At 31.2% G+C, this 26,179-nt stretch overlaps 2 protein-coding genes across 2 annotated transcripts; both read left to right on the top strand.

The window, feature by feature from the left end:
* Nucleotides 1–14,599: 14,599 nt before the first annotated feature.
* On the top strand, nt 14,600–16,805 carry LOC112729411 (cytochrome P450 83B1-like). Its single transcript, XM_025779625.2, has 2 exons — nt 14,600–15,561; nt 16,006–16,805. Exons 1-2 carry the CDS (start codon nt 14,656–14,658, stop codon nt 16,612–16,614), a joined length of 1,515 nt encoding a protein of 504 aa, XP_025635410.1. The 5' UTR covers nt 14,600–14,655; the 3' UTR covers nt 16,615–16,805.
* A 7,229-nt stretch (nt 16,806–24,034) lies between these two features.
* Nucleotides 24,035–24,418, top strand: LOC140176861 (pentatricopeptide repeat-containing protein At3g56030, mitochondrial-like). Its single transcript, XM_072208417.1, has one exon. The coding sequence runs from the start codon at nt 24,035–24,037 to the stop codon at nt 24,416–24,418; it is 384 nt and encodes a 127-aa protein (XP_072064518.1).
* The last annotated feature ends 1,761 nt before the right edge of the window (nt 24,419–26,179 follow it).

The following is a 26,179-nucleotide window of genomic DNA, read 5'->3' as shown; positions in this document are numbered from 1 at the left end:
TTGAGATTTGACCATAGATGAAGTTGGATCTATGATTTTTGATTGTAAAAGCAAATATTAGAATGATTGAGGGACAGAGTTGGTATGCACTTTAATTTAAAAGAATGAGATAGAGTTTATTATATACAGTAACATTGGTGATCCTTTGGATTCAAAGGTTCAGGTAGGCTAGCCTCGTTAAAACCTCTCCAAGCAAAACCCTTTGGAAAAAATCTTGGTAGTAGGAAAAAGAGTACAAGCCTGTCCCTAAATTTTAACTGTAGGACTTCTTTAGAGAGGAGATATTCCAAGTATTGGGTAGTGTTGTACCATTCATTGATTCTAGTCTGTATGCTCCATTACCGAGGACTTCTATAACTCGGTATGGACCGTCCCAGTTTGCTGCGAGCTTCCCATGAGATGATGGTTTTCGTGCCATTTCTGTCTTTTGAAGCACTAGATCGCCATTTTGAAATGATCTGCTTCTTACCGATTTGTTGTGCCGCGGAGTTATTGTCTGTTGTGCTACGCATTGTCGTAGTGTTGCTATATCTCTTATTTCTTCGATGATATCTAGCTCGGTTCACCGAGCTTCATCTTGGTTGCTGAGCTGAGTTCTAATGGAGCCTTGCGAGATCTCCAGAGGTATCATAGCTTCAGAGCCATACACAAGTCGGAATGGCGTCTTCTTGGTTGATGATTGTGGTGTTGTATTATATCCCCAAAGGATTTCAGGTATTAGTTCGGCCCAAAGTCCTTTAGCGTCATCTAACTTTTTCTTGAGTGCATGTAGTATGACCTTATTTGCAGCCTTTGCTAATCCATTTGTCTGAGGATGTTCAACAAACAAAAAATGTTGCTTGACTTTGAGGTTCTGCAAAAAAGATTGAAATTTCTGATCGGTGAACTGGCGACCATTGTCAGTGATGATATGGTGAGGTATGCCAAAACGGCAGATAATATGTTTCCAAACAAAAAAAATCATTTGTTGGGATGTAATTCTGGCTAAAGGTTGAGTGTCAACCCACTTGGAGAAATAATCAATTGCAACTATGAGGAATTTTACCTGTCCCGGTGCCGTTGGGAATGGACCGAGGAATTTTACCATTGGTTGAAGGCCAACTTACGTCGGAGTAATGTAGGAGCTCGGCAGGAATGTGTATGAGGGGTGCATGTTTCTGGCAATTGTCACATGTCCGAACTTTGTTTTGGCTATCCTGTTGTAAGGTCGGCCAAAAGAAACCGGCGCGGGGATTTTTGATGCTAAACTCTGAGCTCTCGTATGTGTTCCGCAAATTCCTTCATGTGCATCAGACAGGGCTATATTAGCATCAGCTTTGGTAAGGCATTTTAGCAACGGGCGAGTATATCCTCGGCGGTATAAAGTCCCGTTGAATAATGTGAAGAAAGATGCTCGTCTTCGGAACCTTTTTGCATTGTCGACGTTATCTGGTATATTACCTGTTTGTAGAAATTGTATAAAGTCGCTCTGCCAATCCTTTTCCTGTGTGACACTTAACACATCTGTTAGCATAACACTTGGAGAGGTTATAGTGGATTGATGTAATGTAGATAAATCGGATTGTGTGCTACCGAGTTTAGATAAAATGTCGGCCCTTTGGTTTTGTTCTCGTGGTATGTGTTGTATTTCAAATTTTGAAAATTTGGAAATGAGGTCTTTTCCTAACAATAGGTATTTAGAAAGAAGTGGATCTCTTACTTGGAAAAGGTCATTTACCTGCTGTATGACCAGTAGGGAGTCACAGTATACCTTTATGGCAGATATGTGGAGATCTAAACAAAGTCGGAGTCCTGCAACGAGGGCTTCATATTCGGACTGATTGTTGCTGGCTTTAAAAGATAGGTGTAAGGAATGTTCGAGAATAAAGCCATCGTCGGCCTCCAGACGAATTCTGGCACCACATCCCTCCTTGTTTGATGAACCATCTATATATAAGCTCCATTGTTTTGCATGGTCGTCTTTAGAGGGTATCGTCAGTTCTGCAATAAAGTCTGCCAAAAATTGTGATTTAACTGGTCCTCTAGATTGGTACCTGATGTCGAACTCGGACAATTCGATTGATCACTTAATAAGTCTGCTTGCAATTTCTGGTTTTTGTAGCACTTGTCGTAATGGGTGATCGGTCCTAACATAGATGACATGACTCTGGAAATAAGGTCAGAGTCTTCTTGCCGAGAATATTAATGCTAAAGCCAGCTTTTCTATTCTCGGATAGTTGAGCTCGGCGTGTTGGAGAGTTTTGCTGACGAAGTATACTGGATGTTGAGTTTTGTCCTTTCTGTAACAAGAACGGAGCTTATCGCCCAATCAGTAACTGATAAATACAAGAATAAATCTTCCCCTTGAAAGGGTTTTTGTAAAATCGGCGGTTGTGAGAGGGTTGTTTTTAGTGTATTAAAAGCTCTCTCACAATCGTCGTTCCATTGAAATTTGTTTCTATTTTTTATTGTTTTGAAAAAAGGAATAGATTTTGAAGCTAAACATGGCACAAATCTTGATAGCGCGGCGAGTCTTCCTATGAGACGTTGGACTTCTTTTACTGTTGTTGGACTTGTCATATCCGTAACAGCTTGGCATTTGTCAGGATTCGCCTCAATGCCCCTGTTTGTTAGTAAAAGACCTAAGAACTTGCCACCTTAAACTACGAACTACTAAAAATGGGGCTTTTTCGGATGAATTTTGAGACGAAATTGAAATAAATTTCGAACAAATTAAATTAGAGACAATTTTTTTTTCAAACAAAATTGGGACGAATTTTTTTGTCCCAAAAAGCCTTCTTGCTAATTTACATTTTGTCTGAAATTTCGTCCGAAATTTTTTTCAGACGATTTTGTGACAAATTTTGAATAGGCATTTATCTGCTAGATTTTTAACTATTATGATGTATTTTAGACGAATTTTAGACAGATTAGCCAACATAAAGACAACGTATTTCAGACAAATTTCAAACAAAAAATATACTTTATTTCAGACAAATTTCTGACGAATTTAGTCAAATATAACAAATTTTTTTCGAACAAATTTTAGACAAATCAAATATTTCTTTTCAATTAAATTTCAGACAAATTTAATTTACATGAATTTACGTATTTGAAACAAATTTCATACAAAACAAAAAATTATTTTTGCACAAATTTTCTACAAATTTAATATAATATTTCAAATAATTTTCATACAAAATAATTTGCTATTTAATATATAAATATTTTATAAAATAAATTGTATTCGATTTGCTTTCTATATTAAGACCATCATAATTATTTTTTTCATATTACATCATCAAAATTATAAACACATAATAAAGTCATGAAAAAGCCAATTACCATAAAAAGATTAAAAAAATATTTATTATTAAAATACTTGTAAATAAATGTAATCAAACTAAAATAAAAAAATAATTAAACTAAAACAAATAAAAAAACCTTTAAAAATATCAAATATCATGAATAAAATAAAATGTACTAATTACTAATTCACCTAAAAATTCCTTAATCTAAATCAGAAAAAATATATACTTCATACATCAATCACTCATGTTATCATCCTCATCATCACTAGAGCCTGTCCCAAGCTCATCATCCACAAGAATAGACATGGTTGAAGGAAGTGGGAGATTCAACTTTTTATACAAAGCATGAAGTGTCTTTTCAGTAGAACCAATTCTTTTCTGTTGAACTTTTAGTTGACATCCTTGATCCTTTAACTTATGCTCAGCATCATTCAACTTAACCTTTTGCTCTTCATTGATCATTTCTTGCTCCTTTGCCTTTTCTTTCCACATGTGAAGTTCTTGTTCAATATTTAGATTGTCTTTGGATGTCTCTGAGCAATTTCTGGAATCCAACTTTGAATAGAGATCTAAACCAAAAGCAGCTTTCTTTTTCTCTTTTGTCACAACTTCATTCCAAATAGTGTAATCATCTGGTATATCTAGGCCTTCCTTAGATGCCTCAACATCTCCCTCATTATCCAAGGATAAAGCTACTTGAAAAAGTTTTGTCTTTCGCTTTTTAAATTCGCCCTACGAAACCAATTAATTTTAATCACAACTAAATATGCCATGAACAAATACTAACATATAGTGAAAATTATTTTTGAAAATGACAAAAGAAAAAGAACAAACTAGCATCACATACAATGACTTTCTCAGAAGTGTAAGTACAAATTGCATAATTCTTTTTCTCTGTTATTATTAAGACATGAAGTGTGTTTGGGAGTTATGAGAAAAGGAGAGGTAAGGTTAAGGGTAAGATGAATTATACTAGGATTAACATGGCACTTGTTTGGGAGTTTAAAATAGACTGATGTTGGGTTATGAAATCTCCACTTTGAGTGAACTCTAAAAGTAATTAGATGGAAATTATTGGAGAAAGTATAAGTCTTCTTCCCCCTCTTCTCTTAAATCTTACTTACAAGCTTACACACCCTAAGGAATGTCTTGTCTGAAGCAGAAAGGCCACTGATTGAATTTTAAAAAGAGGACTGAAAGATAAGCAAAAGATACGAGAATAGATTGAGTGAATTAGATGAGTGAATTATAAGTAACAAATTTTAAGAGCAAATCAATATAACTATATTCACAAATAAATAGATTGACTGGCTCATTGAAAATTGTATTTTTGAAGGACTTTGAACCTAGGTAAGAAAAACAAGCGCTCTGTTTTTGTTAGCTTGTATTGGTAAACGTGAAAAAATTCTTAAGTTCTGAACTCCTCAAATTTTTTGAGAAAAGCTAACCAAATTCAAATAATTTATTATGTGATCAGTTTTAGAACATAATATTATAATTGGAAAAACAAAATGTAATCACAACTAGTAAAGTAACCAACATGACTTTATTAAAATTGAAATTAATCATTAAGTAAATAACTTATTGAAATCGGTTATTCTCATTCCATTCTTCCTAATAAAAATTAGAAATTGAGCACAAGCACCACTTTTGCATTGAGCTGCTGGTCCACTTAGATTGAAAAATTGTATTTGCTGCATTTGTGTCCTATTGGCTATTAATGAAAGACTTTATAAACCACTTGTAATTCAAAATTTTCATTCTAAAAAGCTAATTAGCACGAGAAAATATTGATCACATTTTTTCTTAGTAATGGTTAGTATTTCTTTCTTTCTTTCTTTCTATAATCATGTTGATTAATTCAAAATGTTAGGGACATAATACAAGCACAAATCAAAGAAGGATTTAGAACAGTGACACAGATTGAAACTATTAGCCATGTTTGTCAAAGACATGTGAATTTCAAGTTAAAAGTTCTTATGAAAAATTTATAGCAGCATCAGAACTTGTTCAGCAGATTGGCCAATAAAAGCCTTAATAATAAATACATAACATTTCTTAAACCTCAAACTAAATCTAGTAATCTACTATTAAATATTAATAGAAAAACAAATTTCATCATATTAATAAGTTTAAGAGTCACTATTAGTCAAAAGGGAGAATAATAATATTTTGTTGGGAATAAATTTGTTACTTATAATTCACTCATCTAAATTGAGATTTGCTCTTTACTAATGAAACCTCATGGGTCTTATGTTATTGAGATTTGGTGAGGAGTGATGACACCGAAAAATACGAGGGGTTTTAAGCCATTATTCTTAGATTTCTACTACAGCAAATTTCATAAAATTTAGTAGTGTTCAAGCCATTTAATCTTTAAGTAGCTATAACATATAAATCGAATACAAAGCATCACATAGGCATTCAATTAAACATGTGGTGTGCAATTCAGAAATTTAGCATAATCAAGCAATTTTCAGCAGTATTCAACTCATAAAAGCCATAATCCAACATTTACAAGTTAACAAAGATCTAATAAACTAATCCTAACCTATCTTAACCACTTAAATCCACTAACAACATGAAAATTCTAACTAACTAACTAATTAAAGAAAATCGACTGGAAAGCAGAGCAAAGAGAGAACCTGAGGTGATGACTAGGGTTCTTGAAGCAAAGACAGGAAAAAAGAACAAAGCTGAGTAACAAATACTGTTCACAAAAATTAGAACCTTGCAGAGGACGCACAAAGAGAAGAAGAGGCACGAACAATCTAGCAAAGAGGCCATGTCTCAGGCTGGCAGGGGCGCGGGTTCTGAGACCGGCGGAGGCGAACACATGCAGGAGGCGAAGCGGTTGTTCAGAAGTGAAGGCTGGTACCTGGGATTGCGATTGACGATGGTGGAGGTGGTCTGAGGTGCGAGATTGGAGGCTGGAGTGGTGGATGTTTGAGACCAGAGATAGGAGGCAGAGCAAGAGCGGCCAAGTACGAGCGGCAACGCACAGACAGAGGCAAAGCACGCAGAAGGAGCGCGAAGCACAAGCGGCAACCACAGACCGGAGGCAGAGCACGCAGAAGGAGGGAGAAGGAGATGAAGAACTGACCACGAAACGGTGAAACCAAAAGACAGTTCTGATAAAAGGTTTGGTTTTTAGCAAGTTAACCTAGGTATGTTGCTGTGATACGAGGGAGAAGGCACTCAAAAACTAAAATTTTCTGAACCTAAAAGGCGATTTTGATAAAGTTTTGATTTTTGGCGCAAAGTAAATAATAAGTGGCATTGAAATAACTGTGTATAGCTAATTTTTTAAAATTAAAATTATATCTAATTTTTAATATCAAATTAAAAAGAATAAAATTACAATAAAAATATATTCAATAAGTTATAGAATAGAATATTGATATTTAAAAGATAGATATTTTAAAAAAATTATATCTAATAATAATTTTAAAATATTTAAATTTTGAATTATTATAATGTAAATAATTAAAAGAATAAATTAAAAAATAATATGAGATAACTAAAAAAATCAAAATTAAATATAAGATGGTATATAAAAATTTGTATAAGAAATTTAATATTAAATATAATAAAAATAAAAGAATAAAAAAAATAAAAAGATAGAATATATAAAAAAATAAAAAGATAGAGTCTTCCAAGTTTAACTTAAAAAAATAAATATATAATATACAATGATATAAAAAAATTAATAAAAATATAGTCAATTTAGTTCTAAAATTTAGGATTGGATAAGTATATTTGTTAAATTTTTTTATTTAGTACTGAGTATGTACTACCTGAATTAAAAGAGTTATGGTGAATAATAGATTAATTTACTAGTCTTATATTTTAATGGTTGATCTATAATGATTCAATTAATTATTTTAAGATTGTAATTTATTTCATATTTGATATTATATAAAAATAATTATTAACTTAATAAAAAATTAAATAATTTTTTTATTTTTTAAAATATTAAAAAATATATTTTAAAAATAAACCAACTAAATTTGATGGTACCCCCACCAAAAGTACCCATTTCGTTAGCGCCAAGCACACAATGACTTTCCCCATCATAAGTTTCAATTTGTGTGCGCCCCTCCTGAGATGATGACTAAATCCATTTTGCGGGTGCTTTGCAAACAATGACCCTGCTCATTTTCGTAAAGCTTTCTCTGCATGCGTATTATGGGAATTAATATATTTTATTTACTTATTTATATAAAAAAAGCCTGCATAAATAAGCTCTAACGTACCTATTAATCCAATTTTTAAAAATATGTATAATAATAAATAAGATGTTAATTAGTATGATGATTATTTCATATTTTGATTAAGAGGTTTTGGAATTGAAAGGTGCAAACAAAAACTGTATCTTTTTATAAGTTATATATAATTAAGGTTATTTTAGGAAAAAGAAACTTTATTTTGGAATAGTAAAAATATTTGGGACAAATCATAGACTAATTTAAAATATAAATAATATTTTTATACTAAATTTTAAAAGTTTTCAATAAATATTTGAAATTTGCTTGAAAATTGATGAACTTTCAAACTGATTTTACAAATGATGCTATTTTCGTCCCAAATTTTGTCCACTTCGAAGGGTTAGCTATAGTAAAAGCATTTAAGACTAATTATAGACAAATTTGAGATAGAATTAACATTTTTCAAAATGCGTCCCAAATCTGTCTGAAGTTATTGCGCATATTCAGATGGAATACGGACGAATTATAGTTTTTGTCCAAAATGTGTTGCTAATTTGTATGAAAATTTTGGTGCCATCTAAAAAAAATTTGGCACCAAAATTTGGAACAAAATTTAGACAAATTTAGGACAGAATATATTATTCCAATATCTCCACTAAAAATTGTTCAACATTTGTCTCAAATTTGTTCGAAATGAAAAAGTCATTCAGACGGAATAAATTTCGTTTGAAATTTTCGTCCGAAAAAAATCTATTTCTAGTAGTGAAGGCACATTTCTCCGGGTTTAGACGCATGTTGTAGCTGCGTATTTGGCCGAAAATCTCTGATAAGTCGTCTATATGGTTTTTGCCAATCTGTGTCTTGGCGACCATGTCATCGACATACACCTCTATATTTCTTCCGATTTGTTTGGCGAAGACTTTGTCCATAAGGCGCTGGTAAGTTGCTCCTGCATTCTTTAGTCCAAAGGGCATAACTTTATAGCAGTAGTTACCGAATTCAGTGATAAATGCCGTTTTACTCTGATCAGAGGGATGCATGAGGATTTGATTATAACCCGAATAGGCATCCATGAAACTCAAGGTAGCATAACCGGAAGCGTTATCTACCAAAGAATCTATGGATGGTAAATGATAAGAATATTTCGGGCATGCTTTGTTTAAATCAGTAAAGTCAACGCACATGCGCCACTTACCATTTTATTTCCTTACCATTACCACGTTTTCCAGCCAGATAGTAAATCTGATTTCTTTGATGAATTTTGCATTCATCAGCTTTTCAGTTTCTTCTAATGATGCTTTTTTCTTTTCATCACCGAGCTTCCTTTTCTTCTGCTGCACTGGTCGTGCAGACAGGTTTATAGCTAATTTATGGCTGATGATTTGTGGATCGATGCCAGGCATGTCAGAAATCATCCATGCGAACAGGTCGGCTTGTTCTTGTAGAAAGGTGTTGATGGCCTTTAACTCCACGGCTTCTATTGATGTACCTACATAAGTAAATTTGTTAGGATCGTTATTGAAATATACTTTTTGCAAGTCACCTGATGGTGCAGGTCTTTCAAGAAAGTCGGCTCTTGGATCGAGGTTGTTCACTTGTTGCTTCGAGCGAGTTGGTAACTTCATGCTGATGTTGTAACATTGGCGGGCCTCATTGTGATCCCCATGGATTGTTACAACTTGATCGTCCTGCAAAGGGAACTTAACACACAGGTGAACTGTAGATACAATTGCGCCGAACTTATTCAAAAAAGGTCAGCCTAGTATGAGATTATATAGGCTAAAGCAGTCTACTACTAAATATTGAATGTCACATGTTTTTGAAAGATGATGCTCACCTAGTGTGGTTTGTAACCACACTGATCCCAATATCGGAACTCGCTCACCCGAGAACCGGACAAGGTCTCCCCCTGTTGACTGGAGGATGTTGTCACTGAGCTTCATTTTTTGGAATGTTGAGTAGAATAGAACGTCGGCGCTACTCCCGGGATCCATAAGTACTTTCCTTACTAACAGATCTCCCAATTGAAGAGTGATTACCACAGGATCGTCTAGGTTGTGTATGCTTGAATCAAAGTCGGCGTGTGTGAACGTCACTTGGGGGAGTTGGGTTGTGACTGCGGATTCGCGCTGGGGGCCATCTACCGAGCATATAGCTCGGTATGATCTCTTTCTAGCCGAGCTTGAGGATCCTCCGCTGGCGTATCCCCCTGAAATACAATTGATTATACCTCGGGGCTGTTCATATTGGCTTGAGGATGTCCTTTCTTTCCCTCGGTGTTGTTGTTCTGACGAATCATCGTTTCTGGAAGGTGTGGCACATTTTTTAATGTGACCTCCAATGTACTTGTCAAGATGGCCTTGCCGAGCTAACCGTTCTAAGAGATCTTTTGCCACCACACAGTCATCAATGGTGTGGCCGTGCTTCTGGTGGAAAGCACAATATTTAGATTTGTCTACATTCTTAGTTTCTTGGTAGGTGCCGGCCTTCCTTGGTGGCTTGATGAGTTTTGAATTTAGAATCTCTTTGATGATATCCTCTCGCTTAGTGTTAAACTGCGTATAAGAATCAAAACGAGGTGTTAGTTTAAAACCTTTCTTACTACTTGGAGCTTTGTCCTCGTCTCTGTAGTTTGTTTTGTCAGACTTTCGAGCCTGTCTGAGCTCTTCGATATCGATTTGGCCTTTGGCTTTCTCGCGGAATTCGGCAAGGGTCTTTGGCTTGGCCACCGCAATTGTGTCTTGAAACTTCCCAGGTCGGAGGCCGCTTTTGATTGCATGTAGATGGACTTCGGGATGGAGGTTGGGTATGCTGATGGCGACTTTTGTGAAGCGAGTCATATAGTCCTTCAAACTTTCGTTTTGCCCCTGCTTGATAGTGTTCAGATAGTCCGAGTCATGTAGATATATTGCGGATCCAGCGAAGTGTTCTTCAAATAGCTTGGCCAGTTGCTGAAATCGTGAGATGGAACCTGCAGACAAAGCACAAAAACAATCAAGTGCAGGACCGTCTAAATAATTTGGAAAACAACGGCATAAGACATTATCTGATGCACCGTTAACGATCATTATTGATCGAAATTTCTTGAGAAACTTCTTTGGATCTCCGAGCCCATCGTAAGGTGTGAGAGTCAGTGGTAAGGTGAACCTTCGTGGTAGCTCGAAGTTCATCACTTCTGGCGTGAAAGGTCCCACGAGCTCGTCGGGTTCGTTGTTTTCATCTTCAGGTTGGGCTCGCTTAACTCGGATGGTCTCCGAAAAATGGGAAGGGTCAGAATGATGTTCATCATCCTCTGGTTGTTGTCGATGAGTGTTGTTATTTTCGATCCGAGCGTTGTTCAACTCGGCAATTTGGGCGGCCATTCTTTGGTTCTCCTCTACCATACGCTGATTAGCTTGTTGCAGCTTAGTTACCATCCTCAGAAGTTCGGATGGGGAAGGAGGTAGTACGTCAGCCATGAGTGTAAGTGAAGGTAGCAGGACCAAAAGAAAAGACTTATTTCTTCGGCCCCACGGTGGGCGCCAATTGTTCTTGCTTGCGAAATAGATCAGCCCCTAACTATGGATGATTGCCGAGCTATCACCTCGGTGGCTGAACGTCCAATCCTTGAATCCGAGCTTTCTTCTCAACGTGACATAAGAGCGCGAGCAAATGAGAAAAGGGGGAGGGGGGTGTACCTGTAAAGGCACTCCAAAACTTAAGTTAGTATCTCGTATTATTCGAACTCGCCGAATAAAATACTTTACCTTACTTTATATGATGGGCTGTTCGTCCGTTACGCTTTGGCATTAAGGTCGGTTATAAAAATGGTGGATAACGTATCTGACTTGTGAATCGTTTGATCGTCGGTTATGATAGGAGCATTTATCTGACCGAGTTATAGCTCATAAATGGACGAGCTATAACGGATGACGCCGAGTTATAGCTCGTTGATAACGACCATATCATTAATAAAAAATATTCATTTTTAATGTTTATTGTATAATAAAATGCCAAAAATGTGCTTGCCATTTTTGTTGACATTTTGGAAGTGTCCATTCACATGATACATCATATCAAAATGATAAAATAACAGCGCATATGGATAAGCTCTCTGGGCAAATTTACGTGTGAAAATACTGAAAACTAATGCTAGGTTCACAAATATTTTACGGATCGGAAGCCATGTCAAAATTGTCCAGCTTTTGGAGAAGATGGTTACTTAGCTTCCATTGGCCCAGAATCCTAGTTTGTCGTTACTTAATTATTGCAGCTCCATTTTTCACTTTTTTAAGTTTATAAATAATTTTTGTTAGAAAAATAATTTTTTATGAACTTCCTTTTATCAATTTAAGTTTTCAAAAAGTGGTTTCATGCTGATTTCAATCATACAAAAAAGCTAATTATCCAATTAGTCGATTATTTCAAGGAACAAACAAATAAACTCACTTATTTATATATATATTTTTAAATTATTTAATTACGTTTTTTTCTTAATACTATAATTTTATTCACTACTACCAACCAACCACCACCATTACTGCCATTGGCTTCTTCCGCCCACTAATGGCCATCACTAACCGCCACCCTGTTATCACCTCCAGCCACTTTAAACCCTAAATTCAAAATTATAAATTTTAAATCATAAATTCTAATCTTAAATTATTTTTATCATTTCACCAATAAATGTTTTTTTTTTTACTTTATTTAGATGTTTTTATTGTTTTTAGTTTTGACGTTTTTTTATTCATTTCTTTTTATTTATTGGCTGATGACTTTAAAGTAGTTGGCTAAATTGATTGATAGTAATAATATGAAAATAATAACTAAAGTTATCTTATTTAACTTAATATCTATAATTTTATATATATAAATATATAATTTATAATTATATATTTATTATATCTAAAATTATATAATTATTCTAATGATAATTAATAAATATTAAATATAACAATTTAAAATTATTTAAGTTAATTTTTTATTATTTTTCAAATATTATTGATTAATGTTGGTTTACTAAACTTTTTCAAATAATTTTACTGTTCTTATTGTAGACGATCTTTATTTTTAAAATTGATTTAGGATATTTGTGTCAAACCATCACAAACAACAACAACAACAACATGCTGGCATATGAATCTTTTAGTGCAGGTCTCTTATACAATGAATCAAACATTTCGAGGAGATGTTTGACTTTGAATTGCTCTTGGGTGTTACATTTTGTTCTGCGTCCGCGTAAATTGTTTTCATGTATTTTGCTATTCATAACTGAAAAAAAAAAAAAAGCTGTGATTTTCTTATGATTTTAAATTTGATTGTGGTCCTATTTTTAATTACATTATCACTGTAACAAAAAAATTTTTTAGTGTCAAATTTTTAGTGGTAAAACTAAAAATATAATAGCTACTATACATCTTATTTAACATAATTTTACGACAATTATATGTTTTACGTTATTATTACATGTTATAATGATAATTATATAATTATCATTAAAATTTTTTAATAATAAAACATAAAACAATTATATAATATCTAATTATTAGTAAATATATTATCTGTTATTTTTATTAGGTTTAATTATTCTGTTGGCCCTTATAGTTTCGCGAAATTTTCAATTAGGTCCTTATACTTTTTTTTTTTTTTTAATTGGGTCCCTGCACCAAATTTTTTTTCAATTGAGTCTCTACACTTTTTTTTCTTTTTATTTGAGTCCCTGCACCAAATTTTTTTTAATTGGGTTCCTATACAATTAAATCAATTACTACCAAGAAGGACCTAATTGAAAAAAAATTTGGTGCAGAAACCTAATTAAAAGGAAAAAAAAATATAGGGACCTAATTGAAAATTTTACGAAACTATAGGGACCAACAAAGTAATTAAATCTTTTTATTATTATCGTTAATAATAAAATAGATAATCGCTAAAATATTTTTTTTGTAGTAGTGTACCCCGTGTGTGAAAACAAAGGTAGTATATAAGAAAAGTTTCTTGTATCCTCTTATAAGAAAAATGTTTTGGTAAAAATATAATTTAATAAATAAAAAAAATTTATTAAAGGATATTTTGATAAGCAAAATTTAATGACAAAAAAAATAAAATTTTTGTTAAAAAGTATTTTTATAAAAAATAATTTATTTTTTTTCGAAAAATAGATAAAGTTAACATTAGTTAACACAAAAATTTTAAAATAGATTAAAAAAAATTTTTTAATTATAAAAAAAAAATATACATTTTACAAATAAAGAAAAAGAGAGTGTCATTTTAGTGTATCTCTTGAAAGAGAAGAGTAAAATTTTCTCAAAATAATAATAGACCTATAATACAGATGTAAAAGGTAATTAATTCATGAGAATAAAAACACTGATTTACTCTGAGAGTAATTAAAAATTTCTTCTATATAATAGCTTTAGTAATTAGTTATCATTCTAATTAACAATATGGACACTATATATAATTACCCTTTTAGCAACCGTGCATTAGCCAAAACTAGTTACGCATAGTTTTCGAATCAGTCTATGAAAATTAGAGCCGCTAATTACGCATAGTTCGAATAACGTAGGAATCTCAGAATTCGTTGTTCCTAAGTTCTTATACACACTCAATATAGCTTTCTTAACTATAATAAATAATTTTAAAATAAAATTATAGAAAAACGATGTGATCCATATCTCTTTAGATAATAATGATAGGCCCATCAAAAAACAATTTTTTTTTTAAAGTTAGGAGTTTTTTTCTTTGGTTGTCCACGTTATGAGTTGTTGCACGCAGAAAATGGAATTCGAACTCCTGACAATTGTTTAAGCGAACAAGTAAGCTAACTACTCGACCAAACCCAAGTTGTATGTAGTACTTACATATAATATTGTTAACTAATCTTTATTAATAGTCCTCAATATTAACTTTTTCCAATAAAATAGAACTGTTAAATGTTACGTGCTCCACAACAACATACACGCACATGGGCCTTATCTACTTAATAATAATAAAACTTCTTCTTATCATTATAATCATTCTAACTAAATTTGAATTGTTAATAATCTTGAATTGTCAATCAAGTTCCACAGATAATTTCCCCACCACGTACCTATTTGAGCCCTATAAATACACAACTAGTCTAAGTGATATCTATTATATTCCTCATCACCATTGTTGTTTCTTCTCAATAAGCTACAATGTTGCCACCACTTGTTCTAAGTCTATATCTTATTATTCCTTTGTTTGTGTTTCTTTTCATCCGAACCCTAAAAAAAAAATCCCTTAAATCACTACCTGGTCCTAAAGGCCTTCCCATAATAGGGAACCTTCATCAATTAGATAATTCAATCCTTCACAAGCAACTATCTCAACTCTCTAAGAAATATGGCCCTATATTCTCCCTTAAACTAGGGTTAAGGCGTGCCATTGTTGTTTCCTCATCAAAACTAGCCAAAGAGACACTAAAAAACCATGACATTGTTTTCTCCGGAAGGCCTAAGTTACTAGGGCAACAAAAAATGTCCTACAATGGCTTAGATATTGCGTTTTCCCAATATGGTGATCATTGGAGAGAAGTTAGAAAGATTGGTGTTACTCATGTTCTTAGTGCTAGAAGTGTATCAAGCTTTTCCTCAATAAGAAATTTTGAGATACAAAAAATGATAGAAAAAATATCTAGTCATGCTTCATCATCATCTTCAAAAGTTGTAAACTTGAGTGAGATGTTGGTGTCTCTTAATAGCACTATTATATGTAGGAGTGCTTTTGGGAGAAGGTATGATGATAATGAAGGAGTTGAGAGGAGTAGGTTCCATGGTTTGTTCAATGAGTTACAAGCTGTTGTGGCTGCTAACTTTGTTTCGGATTATATTCCTTTCTTGGGTTGGATTGATAGAGTCAATGGAATGCATAAACGTCTTGAAAGAATTTTTAAGGAGATGGATAGTTTCTATCAAGAAGTCATTGATGAACACATGGATCCCAATAGAAAGACTTTGAAGGATAAGGGAGAAGAAGACATGATTGATGTCTTGCTTCAATTGAAGAAGGAGCGTTCATTTTCCATTGACATCACCTATGATCACATCAAAGCATTGGTCATGGTTTGTAGTCTTACCTTCTCTTCTTATCATTTTTTTTTATGGTTTTTTTAAAAAAATATTAAGTAAATATAAAAATTAATTATTAAAATAAGTCATTATATATTATATATAAATATATATAATTTAATTTATTTTTTATGTTTATTTATATTTTAATATATATTCTATACTAATAGTCAATTTTAGTAGTTGATTTTAATGTATACTTAAGTTTCATTTGGTAAAATTTTTTTAAGAGATACTTGTATTTTTTAAAAACATAAATTTTTCATTTTGTATTTAGTAAATAAAAAAATTATATACTTATATTTGTGACTTTAAAAGATAAAAATACTTTTAAAAATATTTAAAGTGAAATTTTTTAAAGTTAGTTTGCACTTATAAAAATTAAAAAGTCTAACTAACATTCAATGCTCAAAATAGTGTTTTTATTTCCTTCTACAGGATATGCTTGTAGCGGCAACAGACACTACTTCAGCCACAACTGTTTGGGCTATGTTTGCCCTAATGAAAAACCCAAGAGTTCTAAAGAAAGTTCAAGAAGAAATTAGAAAGCAAGAAATCAAGAAAGATTATTTAGAAGAAGATGATATTCAAAAGTTTACCTATTTTAATGCTGTTATAAAAGAGGTACTTAGGTTGCATCTTCCAGCACCACTCCTTGTGCCAAGAGAAACAACTCAACATTGCATTATAGATGGCTATGAAATTCCAGCCAAGACAATAGTGTATATAAATGCATGGGCTATACATAGAGATCCCGAAATTTGGAAGGATCCGGAAGAGTTCTATCCTGAAAGGTTCCTCGAAAATCATATTGATTTTCGAGGGCAAGATTTCGAGTTGATTCCGTTTGGTTCCGGTAGAAGAATTTGCCCTGGATTGCATATGGCAGTTACAACACTTGACCTAATCCTTGCTAATCTTTTATATTCTTTTAACTGGGAATTGCCTTTGGGAGTGACAAAGGAAGACATTGATACTGAAGTATTGCCTGGACTTGTTCCACATAAGAAGAATCCTCTTTGCCTTGTTGCAAACAGCCACATATAGAAGTCACATTATAGACTTGTAATTATAGATTTGGACTTTGCATGTGTGATTATGAATAATGCTTGTGGTTAGGGTAAGTTTGTTAATTGTATTTAGTGATAAGTATATCTAATGCATATGATATATGATGTATCCATATATATCTCTAAATAAAGTGTGTTTTTTGCTTTTAAAGAAAAAAATAAGGTTAATTCTATGGTATTTATGAATTAGTGTCTAAATTTTGTTTAACTTATTTTTTTTTTAGTAAATTTTGATTTTTAAAAAATTATTTATTTTTATATTTTTTAAATTAAATATTAATTTTTAACTTTTTTTTTTAATAAATAGATACCACTTTTTAAGACAATAATATTCACTACAAAATAAAATGTATTTCCTATGCCCAAAAAGCCAATTAGAAAAAAAAAAAGGGATCGGAAGGCGGGAAGTCAAAATTTTATATTTTAATTCTCTTAACTAATATCCTTGACATTCTTAATTTTATTAAATTCTTAGAAAAAAAAAATGACTTTTGTGGTTGAAGCCAAAGTAGAAAATCCTTAACCCCAATACTTGTTCCATGCTTATATATGTGGATCTTACCCCCTTTTTTCTCATTAATGATCTTATCCTTTTTTTTGTCTCTCAATAGTTATAAATTTTCGAGGCCGGCTATACAAGTCTTTTTGGCTTACAAGTCTTACAAGTCCAATAAAACACATGCATTACACACTTTCACATTCAAGAGTAAATAAAACGCACGTTATTCAACAACTTCCTGTTTCCAAAGCGCGCTACTCGTCATGCATTATGAACGACTCTTCTTCTTCTTCCTCCATGAAAACGATTTTCTTGCCAAATTTGAAGATAATGGAACTTCAGAAATACACCCAAACGATTACAGAAATACACCCAAAGGATTACAGAAATACACCCAAACGGTTACAGGAATTCACCCAAACAATTATAGAAATACACCCAAAGGATTACAAAAATACACCCAAAGAATTTAAAAAATACACCCAAAATTCGTTGAAGTACACCTTATGCATATTTCAGAACTCTTTCTCTTTCTCCTCCTCATCTTCTGCCGCTTCTTCTTATTCAAAAATGATTTCAGAGCTTGATGTCAAAAAACAATGAAAATCGAGAATAACGAAGAAAGAAAACAGAGAGAAAAGCACGTAAATGAAGAAGAAGAATAGGAAGAGGAAGAAGAACGTACAGTAAGAAGAAGAAGAAGGAGAAAGAGAAGGCAAGAAACGAAAGAAAAGAAGAAGAAGAAGAAGAGGAAGAGGAAGAAGAACGTGCAGCAAGAAGAAGAAGAAGGAGAAAGAGAAGGCAAGAAACGAAAGAAAAGAAGAAGAAGAAGAAGAAGAAGAGGAAGAGGAAGAAGAACGTGCGCAAGAAGAAAAATGTGCACTTATAAAGATTTGTATAAAAAAAATACTTGTATGTGGAGAATTTCTCTAAATTTTTATCTATTAATTATACATTTTTAATTATAAAAATTAATAAAATAATTAAATCTATAAAAATAATAGTTAAAATAAAAAATATAAATATCGTCTAAATTGAACAAGAGTAGAAATAGCAATGGATTCGATAGAATAGATACCATTCTCCTACCTACTTAATTAAGAAAAAGAGAAAGTCTAAGTGACCAGCAGATTTTATGGTTTTTAGCCATTAATTAACCATCAATGATATTTTTGATGGTGTGAGATTGTAACTAATAATGTAGAATCATTCAATTTCCTTTTGATGGTTAAGTGTTGGCTAGAATTTAACAAAAGTACTGCCCCTAACACTCCTCTAAAAAAAATACTCCTATTTCTTCTTTATCTTTATTGCAAGTGCTCTTTTATTTGTCCTTATAAAAAAATTGAGATATTTTGTGAGTATTTATGAATATTATCTTTAAAAAAAAGATTAACATAAAAAAACATAGCATCACGATAATCTTAAGATAAATCATTTTAACACGGTTCAATATATTTCAACTTATCGACTAAAACTCTACAACATATATATTCATTAAAAAAAATAGCAAATTTAAAAGAATTACATCTCCCAAAATTTATGTCACTTTATTATATAAAAGTCTAGGAGAAGGATTGAAGACAAGGAATTAGTTTCTAAATTGTAAGTTTGTAACAAAAATATTTATATATATTAAATTAATTTTTTTTTTTTAATATTTTGTAAAACTTTTGCAGATCTCCATAAACATAGGATAGGTACTTATGCTCTGTTTTCGTCTTTTTTTTTTTTTTTTTTTTTTTTTTGGGGGGGGACAGATCCCAATTCCTGTGAGAATTTTATGAATTTTCATTTAATTTGTTATGGCCCTTACAGATATTCTGTTTGGACAATTTTTTTTTTATCTCTAGAGAAAAAATAAATTAACAACCCTAATTTTTTTCTATGGTGTGTATTATTATTTGGTACTTAATTTTTATTTAATTTACTTTTTATAACAAACTTTAAATATTTAAAAATTATTTATTTTTAACTTTTTAAATTAAATATTATTTTTAATTTTTTTAATAAATTAAATACTACCTTTTAAACCCCGTAACAATAGCATAAAATCAAATACGAAACCTATCTATTCTAAAAGGATATAGATAGGATAGATACATTTCTAAAGTGTAATTCATGATATAATCGTGGAATATATTAGTGCAAAGGACTTTTCGAAGATACATACACCGTATCTTTCTATCATGTGTGCTGTGTGGGAGCGTTGGTGGTACAGTTGCATTTACTTTGTTGCTTACTTCTCAATTATCATATAATATGATATATGCTGATGGGGCTAATAGCCAAATATATATGTATGTAAAGTCATTATTCAACCATGTGTGAACCAGCTTTTACTTTTCTAATAATAAAATCACTTTGTAACTTTCTTATTACTACATGCATGTGAAACTCATATTTAATTTAATTAATTTGTTTAAGCGAGAGAACATAAAATGAGAAGACACCACATCCAACTCAAAATCTTAAGATGTCAAGTTAATGGGTCTCTCATCTTATAAACTCCTCACTCTTCCATGCTTTCTTTGATGTGAGACTAACTTCAACACTCCTCACACTTGCAATACTAACAACTACCTCCTCCAGCAATATTCTTATTCTATAGCTAATTCTTTTAATTTTCATACATGAGCTAATAATAATATTGAATGTTATTAAATACAAAAATTCAATATATAGGGGGCAACAACAAGACACATGTGGAAGATATTTTCTGACAAGTTGATTCTCTCCTGCTAAAAGTTAAAATAGAATTGATTTTGATGAAGACTGTAAAATTCAGTTCAAAACTAATAGAAGAAAGTAGTTATGTAATTACAATTCTATTGATTTATTATTATTTTCTCTTATTTTTAAATTAGACTTTACAATCTCTTTAATTTTTTATATTATTTTGAAGACTTATTTAAATGGCAAATACATTAAAAAAAATTTAGTTAAAAGATGGTTTTCATTTTTTTTTCTAGAAGTAATGCGCCTAAGAATGGAAAAGAAGGAAGCAAAAGATTATAGTTTCAGGGTCCCAAATTTATTTATTAATTTATTTTTTGATTAGGCAGGATCCCAAGAAAATTGAGAGTAGTTTATTTTTCCCTGCGCTTGAAACTTTAGCAGTGATAATAGAGGGCATTGTAGATGGAACTTGTGCAGAAAAGACTCAAAAGAGTGATATTAATTGTATTGTTGAGAAGTGAGCTCAAAAGGAATGTCTTAATTTGTGTTCACATGGTTGATTTGAATTGTGGTTGAATTTTGCTTCTTGTAATTAGGTGGATAATCATGTAACTTGTAACATTTGTTTTTAGTGTGGCCAAGTAAATCACAGTAAACACAGAACGGTTTATTTTTTATTTTTTTTATGTTGGATCTTGGAATTGTACTGTGTTCTTTACGGCTAAAGTTAATTGTGTTTCATTGTTTGTTGGAGGAGCAAGAGTTAGTCTTCTTTATCATTCCTTTTGAATTATTAGCGAGAAAATTTTAGAGATGCTAGGCAAAGATTTCATTAACAAAATTTGGCTCCAAATTTAATGGTACACATCATTCAATCCCATCAAGAATACGAGAGCATATTTCTCATTAGAATGAACTAAAAATTTACAAATATCACTATAATTATAGTATACTGGAAGTCGAAAATGATATAATTCCTCTCACACACACTTTAGCTTAGTAAAAAACGGAGAGGCAAAGAGAGAATTTTGTTTCAGCTTGATTAAATATTTTCGAAGTTCATAAATTCGAGGACCGTTCTTTTGCTGAAATTGGTGACCTAGATCTGTCCAAATCTCATGAGCAGAACTAGTAAAGATCAAGCTCGATGCGATTTCCTTGAAAACAGAATTGAGAATCCAGGTGCTGACAATGTCGTTCAGATGACGCCAGCGGAGCTTGAAAGGATGAGACGCACCTTCCTCAGATGGCGGAATCGTGCCGTCAACGAATCTAAGCTTGTTTTTGCCATTAAGCGCCATTTCCATCGATCTTTTCTATGAAAGATAATTGTCGCTGGTAAGCACTTGCGTGACTAAGGCAAGGTTCGGTTGATCGGAAGAATGGAGAAGAAAAAGATCGGCTTCATTGATCGCTGCCATTACAAAAGAAAAAAAAATTGGAGATTGAAAAAGGGAGAAAAGAAGAAATAAAAAAAGAGGAAAGGAAGGTTCGAAAAATAGAAAAGAGAATTAGAAAAAAACACAAAGAAATATAAAAAATTCTTCTGATACCATGTTAAAATCAAAATTAGTACTGAGAATGATTTTTTGCTATATTTTTATTAGTTTGGATGAGAAATATATACCCATACAAATTGCAGGCTAACAAACTACTAACAAAACTTAACAAAAAGAATTTTTTTCTAAATAAGACTAATCAACTAACTATAGTAAATAAATAACAATCATAACAAACAAAGCAAGATATTCATTAATACTATGCACATGATTATGCAAGTTGAGTAATCTGAATTCTCCACTTCCTAATTCTTCATTCCTTTTCTCCCACTTTATTCAACCCACGTTATCTTAATTATAATTAGCATTTAGTAAAAATATATTCTAAAAACATACTTTAAGAGTATAATAATAAAAAATTTTAAATTTTTAATATATTCAATATATTAAAAATATTAAAAAATTATATTATCAATAACTTTTATTAAAATAGTTTCTATAATACTTTTAAATTTTATTTAATTTTCAGGATACATATTAACAAAACATTTATAATTTTGATTCTAATATATTCCATCACTGCAAGGTTATGTGTCAGGATCCTCCCCGCACAAGTGTTTCATTGACTGCTTCATTTGATTGATAATCTCATCATATATAGGACTTTCTGAGCAAGTGATTCATTTGTAAATTTTATAGAGCTTAGAAGTTGTATATATGTTATGTTCCTGGAGACATTGTTTAATCACGGGCTGTAGTTAGATGCTACATATATTCCATAACGATTGTTGAATTTTACACATGACTATTCTTTGTTATGATATATGCATTTTCTTAAATCATTATGATTTTCACAGAAAACTTGCAAAGAAATTAAATAGAAGATTTTTGTGACCACAGTGTAGAGTAGATTACGGTCTTTTTACTCAAAATAGAAAATAGAAATTAAAATACAGATGAAATATGTAGTAATATTTTTCGAAAATATCTTAAATATGTATTTTCGAAAATAAGATCGATATTACTTTCTTTAAGTGTTCACTTTTAAATATTTATTTAAATTAAAAAAGGACAAATTACACATGCATGTTCTAAGTAAATAGTATTTTTGAATCAAAATACATATATAATTGCTGTGGTTTTTGGACTAAGAAGAAGGGTTAGGTGAAAAGCACATAGGGGTGGTATCATTATATTTTTGTATGTGTTTTGTGATCAATCATACATGCTTATTTTAGTAATGTATTTATAGGACTCAATGTCGGATTAATTAGTTATTATGTTGCCCTGCCAATTGAAATCGAAATACACAAATGCTGTACGTGTTTTGGACTAAGAAGAAGGGTTAGGTGATGAAAAGCACGTAAGTCGCACGAATTACGTTATTGAATCTCTATCTTCTAGTAAATAATAGCAACAAATTAGAAAAGCTCGGTTTTTACTAGTAAAAAGGGTTTGGACATAAAATTCTAACAAAATCGTGGTGATGAAATTAAACCAAAAGAATTTGTTCTATGTGTATATATTCTTGATGGTGGCATCACAAATTTGGGAAATGTTATTGTCCTATATATAGCATTTGTCCGCTTCCGATGTCGTTGTTTTCAAATTTTGATTTGTTGATTAAGGACTCAGGTAGGTAGGTAGTCGCAAGTCAAACGAATAGTCAAACCAAGAATAAGTTTCTTTCAAAATTTTGAAATCATAAATACTAATGCAATGTGGGACATGTAGACATATAGGTTGTGTTTATTTATAAAGATAATATACTGAAATATAAATACAAAAATATAAAATTATATTTAGTAGATAAAATATAAATAAAAATATTGTATTTTAATATATTAAATTAATATATTTTATATTTTTTTGACAGAAAATTTTTTTTATATTTTTTCGTATTATTATTATTAAATTTTTTAATTTTATTTTTTATTATTTTATTTTTTATTCTATATTTTATGTAAAAAGAATATAAAAATAAATTAATATCTTTGTTTCTTATATCTTGTCTTATTTTGTCTTATTTTTAAAATTAAATGCAACCATATAGTTACAAAAATTAATGTTGTCTCACTAGCTCAGATAAACTATAGTACTGACCTAATTTAGTTCTGTGAATTTCGTTAGATGATTATTAAAGTCAAATATATGTAGCCAATATTTATTGAATCGATGTAATATATATGTAAAGAAAAAGTATATGGACAAAAACTAAACAAAACCACATTAATTTATATTAATAATTAATTTTAAATTTTTTAAATTCAAAATTTTAAAAATTTAAAATTAATTAAGTAAACCTAATTATAAAAACCTTCCTCTTCTCTCTCACATTAACCTACCCACTTTTAATAATCACACACACAGACCTTTCTCTCTCACCGTCAGGTCCTCTCCGCCTCCCCAACGCGACCCACTCCTTTTCTATCACCGACATCTGGTTTGTCGGCGAACTCACCAATGCTGCTGGAAGCTCCGGCGACTTCCATGCTCTCCGCGACGCCCTCAACAAGCGCATCCAAGACAACTGCTTCAACACGAAGTCCACCTTCGACTTCGTCACCGACGAAACCTTCTCCTCTTCCCTCCTCAACTACCTCCTTCAAACCCTATCCACCCTCAACCGCGGCGTTACTCGCAAGAATGCGTTCGATTCCCTCATCACGTGCCTCTGCAAGCTATAGCGCGTCGATGACACGCTCCACGTCATCGAATATATGGTACGTACCGACGCCAGAGGCTGCCGCCCCAGTGCGACCACCTTCTACCCCGTCCTGAATATCCTAACGCGCCAGAAAGCCATAGACCACGCACGGCGCATGGTGGATTTCATGTCCATGCTTGGCGTGAATCTGGATCTGACAGGACACAACTACTTCCTCGTTGCACACTGCTACGTTGGAGACGTGGCTGCCGCTGCCAGAGTTTTGAAGAAGATGGAGGAAGATGGGATTGGTGCGGATGCGCGTACGTTCGACGCGCTTGTGTTGGACGCGTGTAAGGTTAAGAAGATGGATGGTGCTATGATGCTAATGATAAGGATGGTGGATGATGGAGTTCTTATTAGGTGTTGGGATATTAGGTGCTGTTTTGATTATTAAAGAGACTGCAAACTACACAATTACAGAAATATAAAAAAAACATTCATTTAATATGAAAAAAACATCCTAATACTTAACAAAAGAAATATCCAGTTATATTTTAGTAAAAATAATTAAATATCTATAAAATTTAAAAAAAAATATGAAATTTTGAAAGAAATAGAGACATTCACATTTGCAATACAAAAAAATTCGAAAAATATATAAAAGAACATCTATTTAGTATGAAAACTAAACATTCTGATACTTAATAGAAGAAACATATATATATTAACTCGTAGAGATTTTGAATTCATTCAAAGGTATTTGGCTAATTTTTGTCCAATACCCTTTTGGTTTCTTTGCATTGTTGGTATGTAAATTACATTGATCTTCTAGCTGCATGTGTGCAGAAATTGATAAAATACGAAAAAATTAATAATGTATTGGTTAACTGTTAGTAAAAAAATTGTGAATTCTCTAAAATTTTTGAATGTGGGATGGAGATGGGATTATGCATTCCCTTCTTTTCGTACAAGTTTATTTTTATTTTTTATAAATATAATCATTTACTTATATAGTAATAAACAAGTGTAATTATTCGTGCCATGCACGTGATAAAATTAAAATTATAATTTTAAATTATTTTTTAAAATTAATTTAAATTATAATAATTTAATTAATAAAAAAGTAATATATTATACATTGTTTGATTTTTTTCTAATCTAGTGTTAATTGGATTAACTCTAAAATAATTATTAATCGATTTTAATAATCTACTTTCTTCAATAAATCATACATATATATTGAATGTGATCATAAATAATATAATAATAGTCAAATTCATCAACAAATATATTAGCTATTATTACACTATAAAACAAATTAAATATAAAGGCTATTAGCACTTATAAATCTATAAAATTGCACTATCTTTGATTCGTGCAAGGGTTTACTTATCAAATAAACTTAAAATATGAACAAAAAATATTTATAAAATGGACCTAGTATCACTTGAAAGAATCATGGAAAATAATCAACTTACCTTATTATTCATGAGAATCATTTTTATGTAAGTCGTCTTCTTCTTGTCAAATTTGGATGGGACTTTGCCGACTTTCCATAACCTTATAATTCTTACCTTTATTTTTCAAACTTTTTCATTACATAATCTACCATAGGTAATACTATTGATAGAATCGTAGTTAGTAGCCCTTAGATATGAAAAATAATAAACAGAAGAGAAGATCTATGTCTGAGGTACGAAATTTTTAGATGATAAATGATTGTAACAATTCACTATTAATCCTTATATATATATATATATACACACACACTAATTATACATAGTAATAATTAGCAAATATTTTCAATGGAGATACTTGCTACAATTAGGTAAAATTTATGCTATTATATTTTATTAATCTTTATGATTAATTCAATAGAAATACTTACTCAATATATATGTTATCAACATTAATTATATGCCAATATTTTTAGGAAAGAGCTAAAAGAGGAGATATATATATATATATATATATATATATATATATATATATATATATATATATATATATATAATATTAGTGCTATATAGAAAGCATACATAAATTGCTACATTTTTTTATTATATTATACAACTTAAAATTATAGTATCATGTTATTATTAATTTTAGATACTTCCTATAATTATATCAAATTTAGTTATGACTCTAAATAAATAAAATAGATAACATTCAATATTTTTTTTACATTCAATATTTACTGTAAATATAAAAAGTA

Source organism: Arachis hypogaea, chromosome 12 (genome assembly GCF_003086295.3).
Source record: "Arachis hypogaea cultivar Tifrunner chromosome 12, arahy.Tifrunner.gnm2.J5K5, whole genome shotgun sequence".
Taxonomy (NCBI): domain Eukaryota; kingdom Viridiplantae; phylum Streptophyta; class Magnoliopsida; order Fabales; family Fabaceae; genus Arachis; species Arachis hypogaea.
This window is presented reverse-complemented; position numbering and strand designations above follow the sequence as displayed.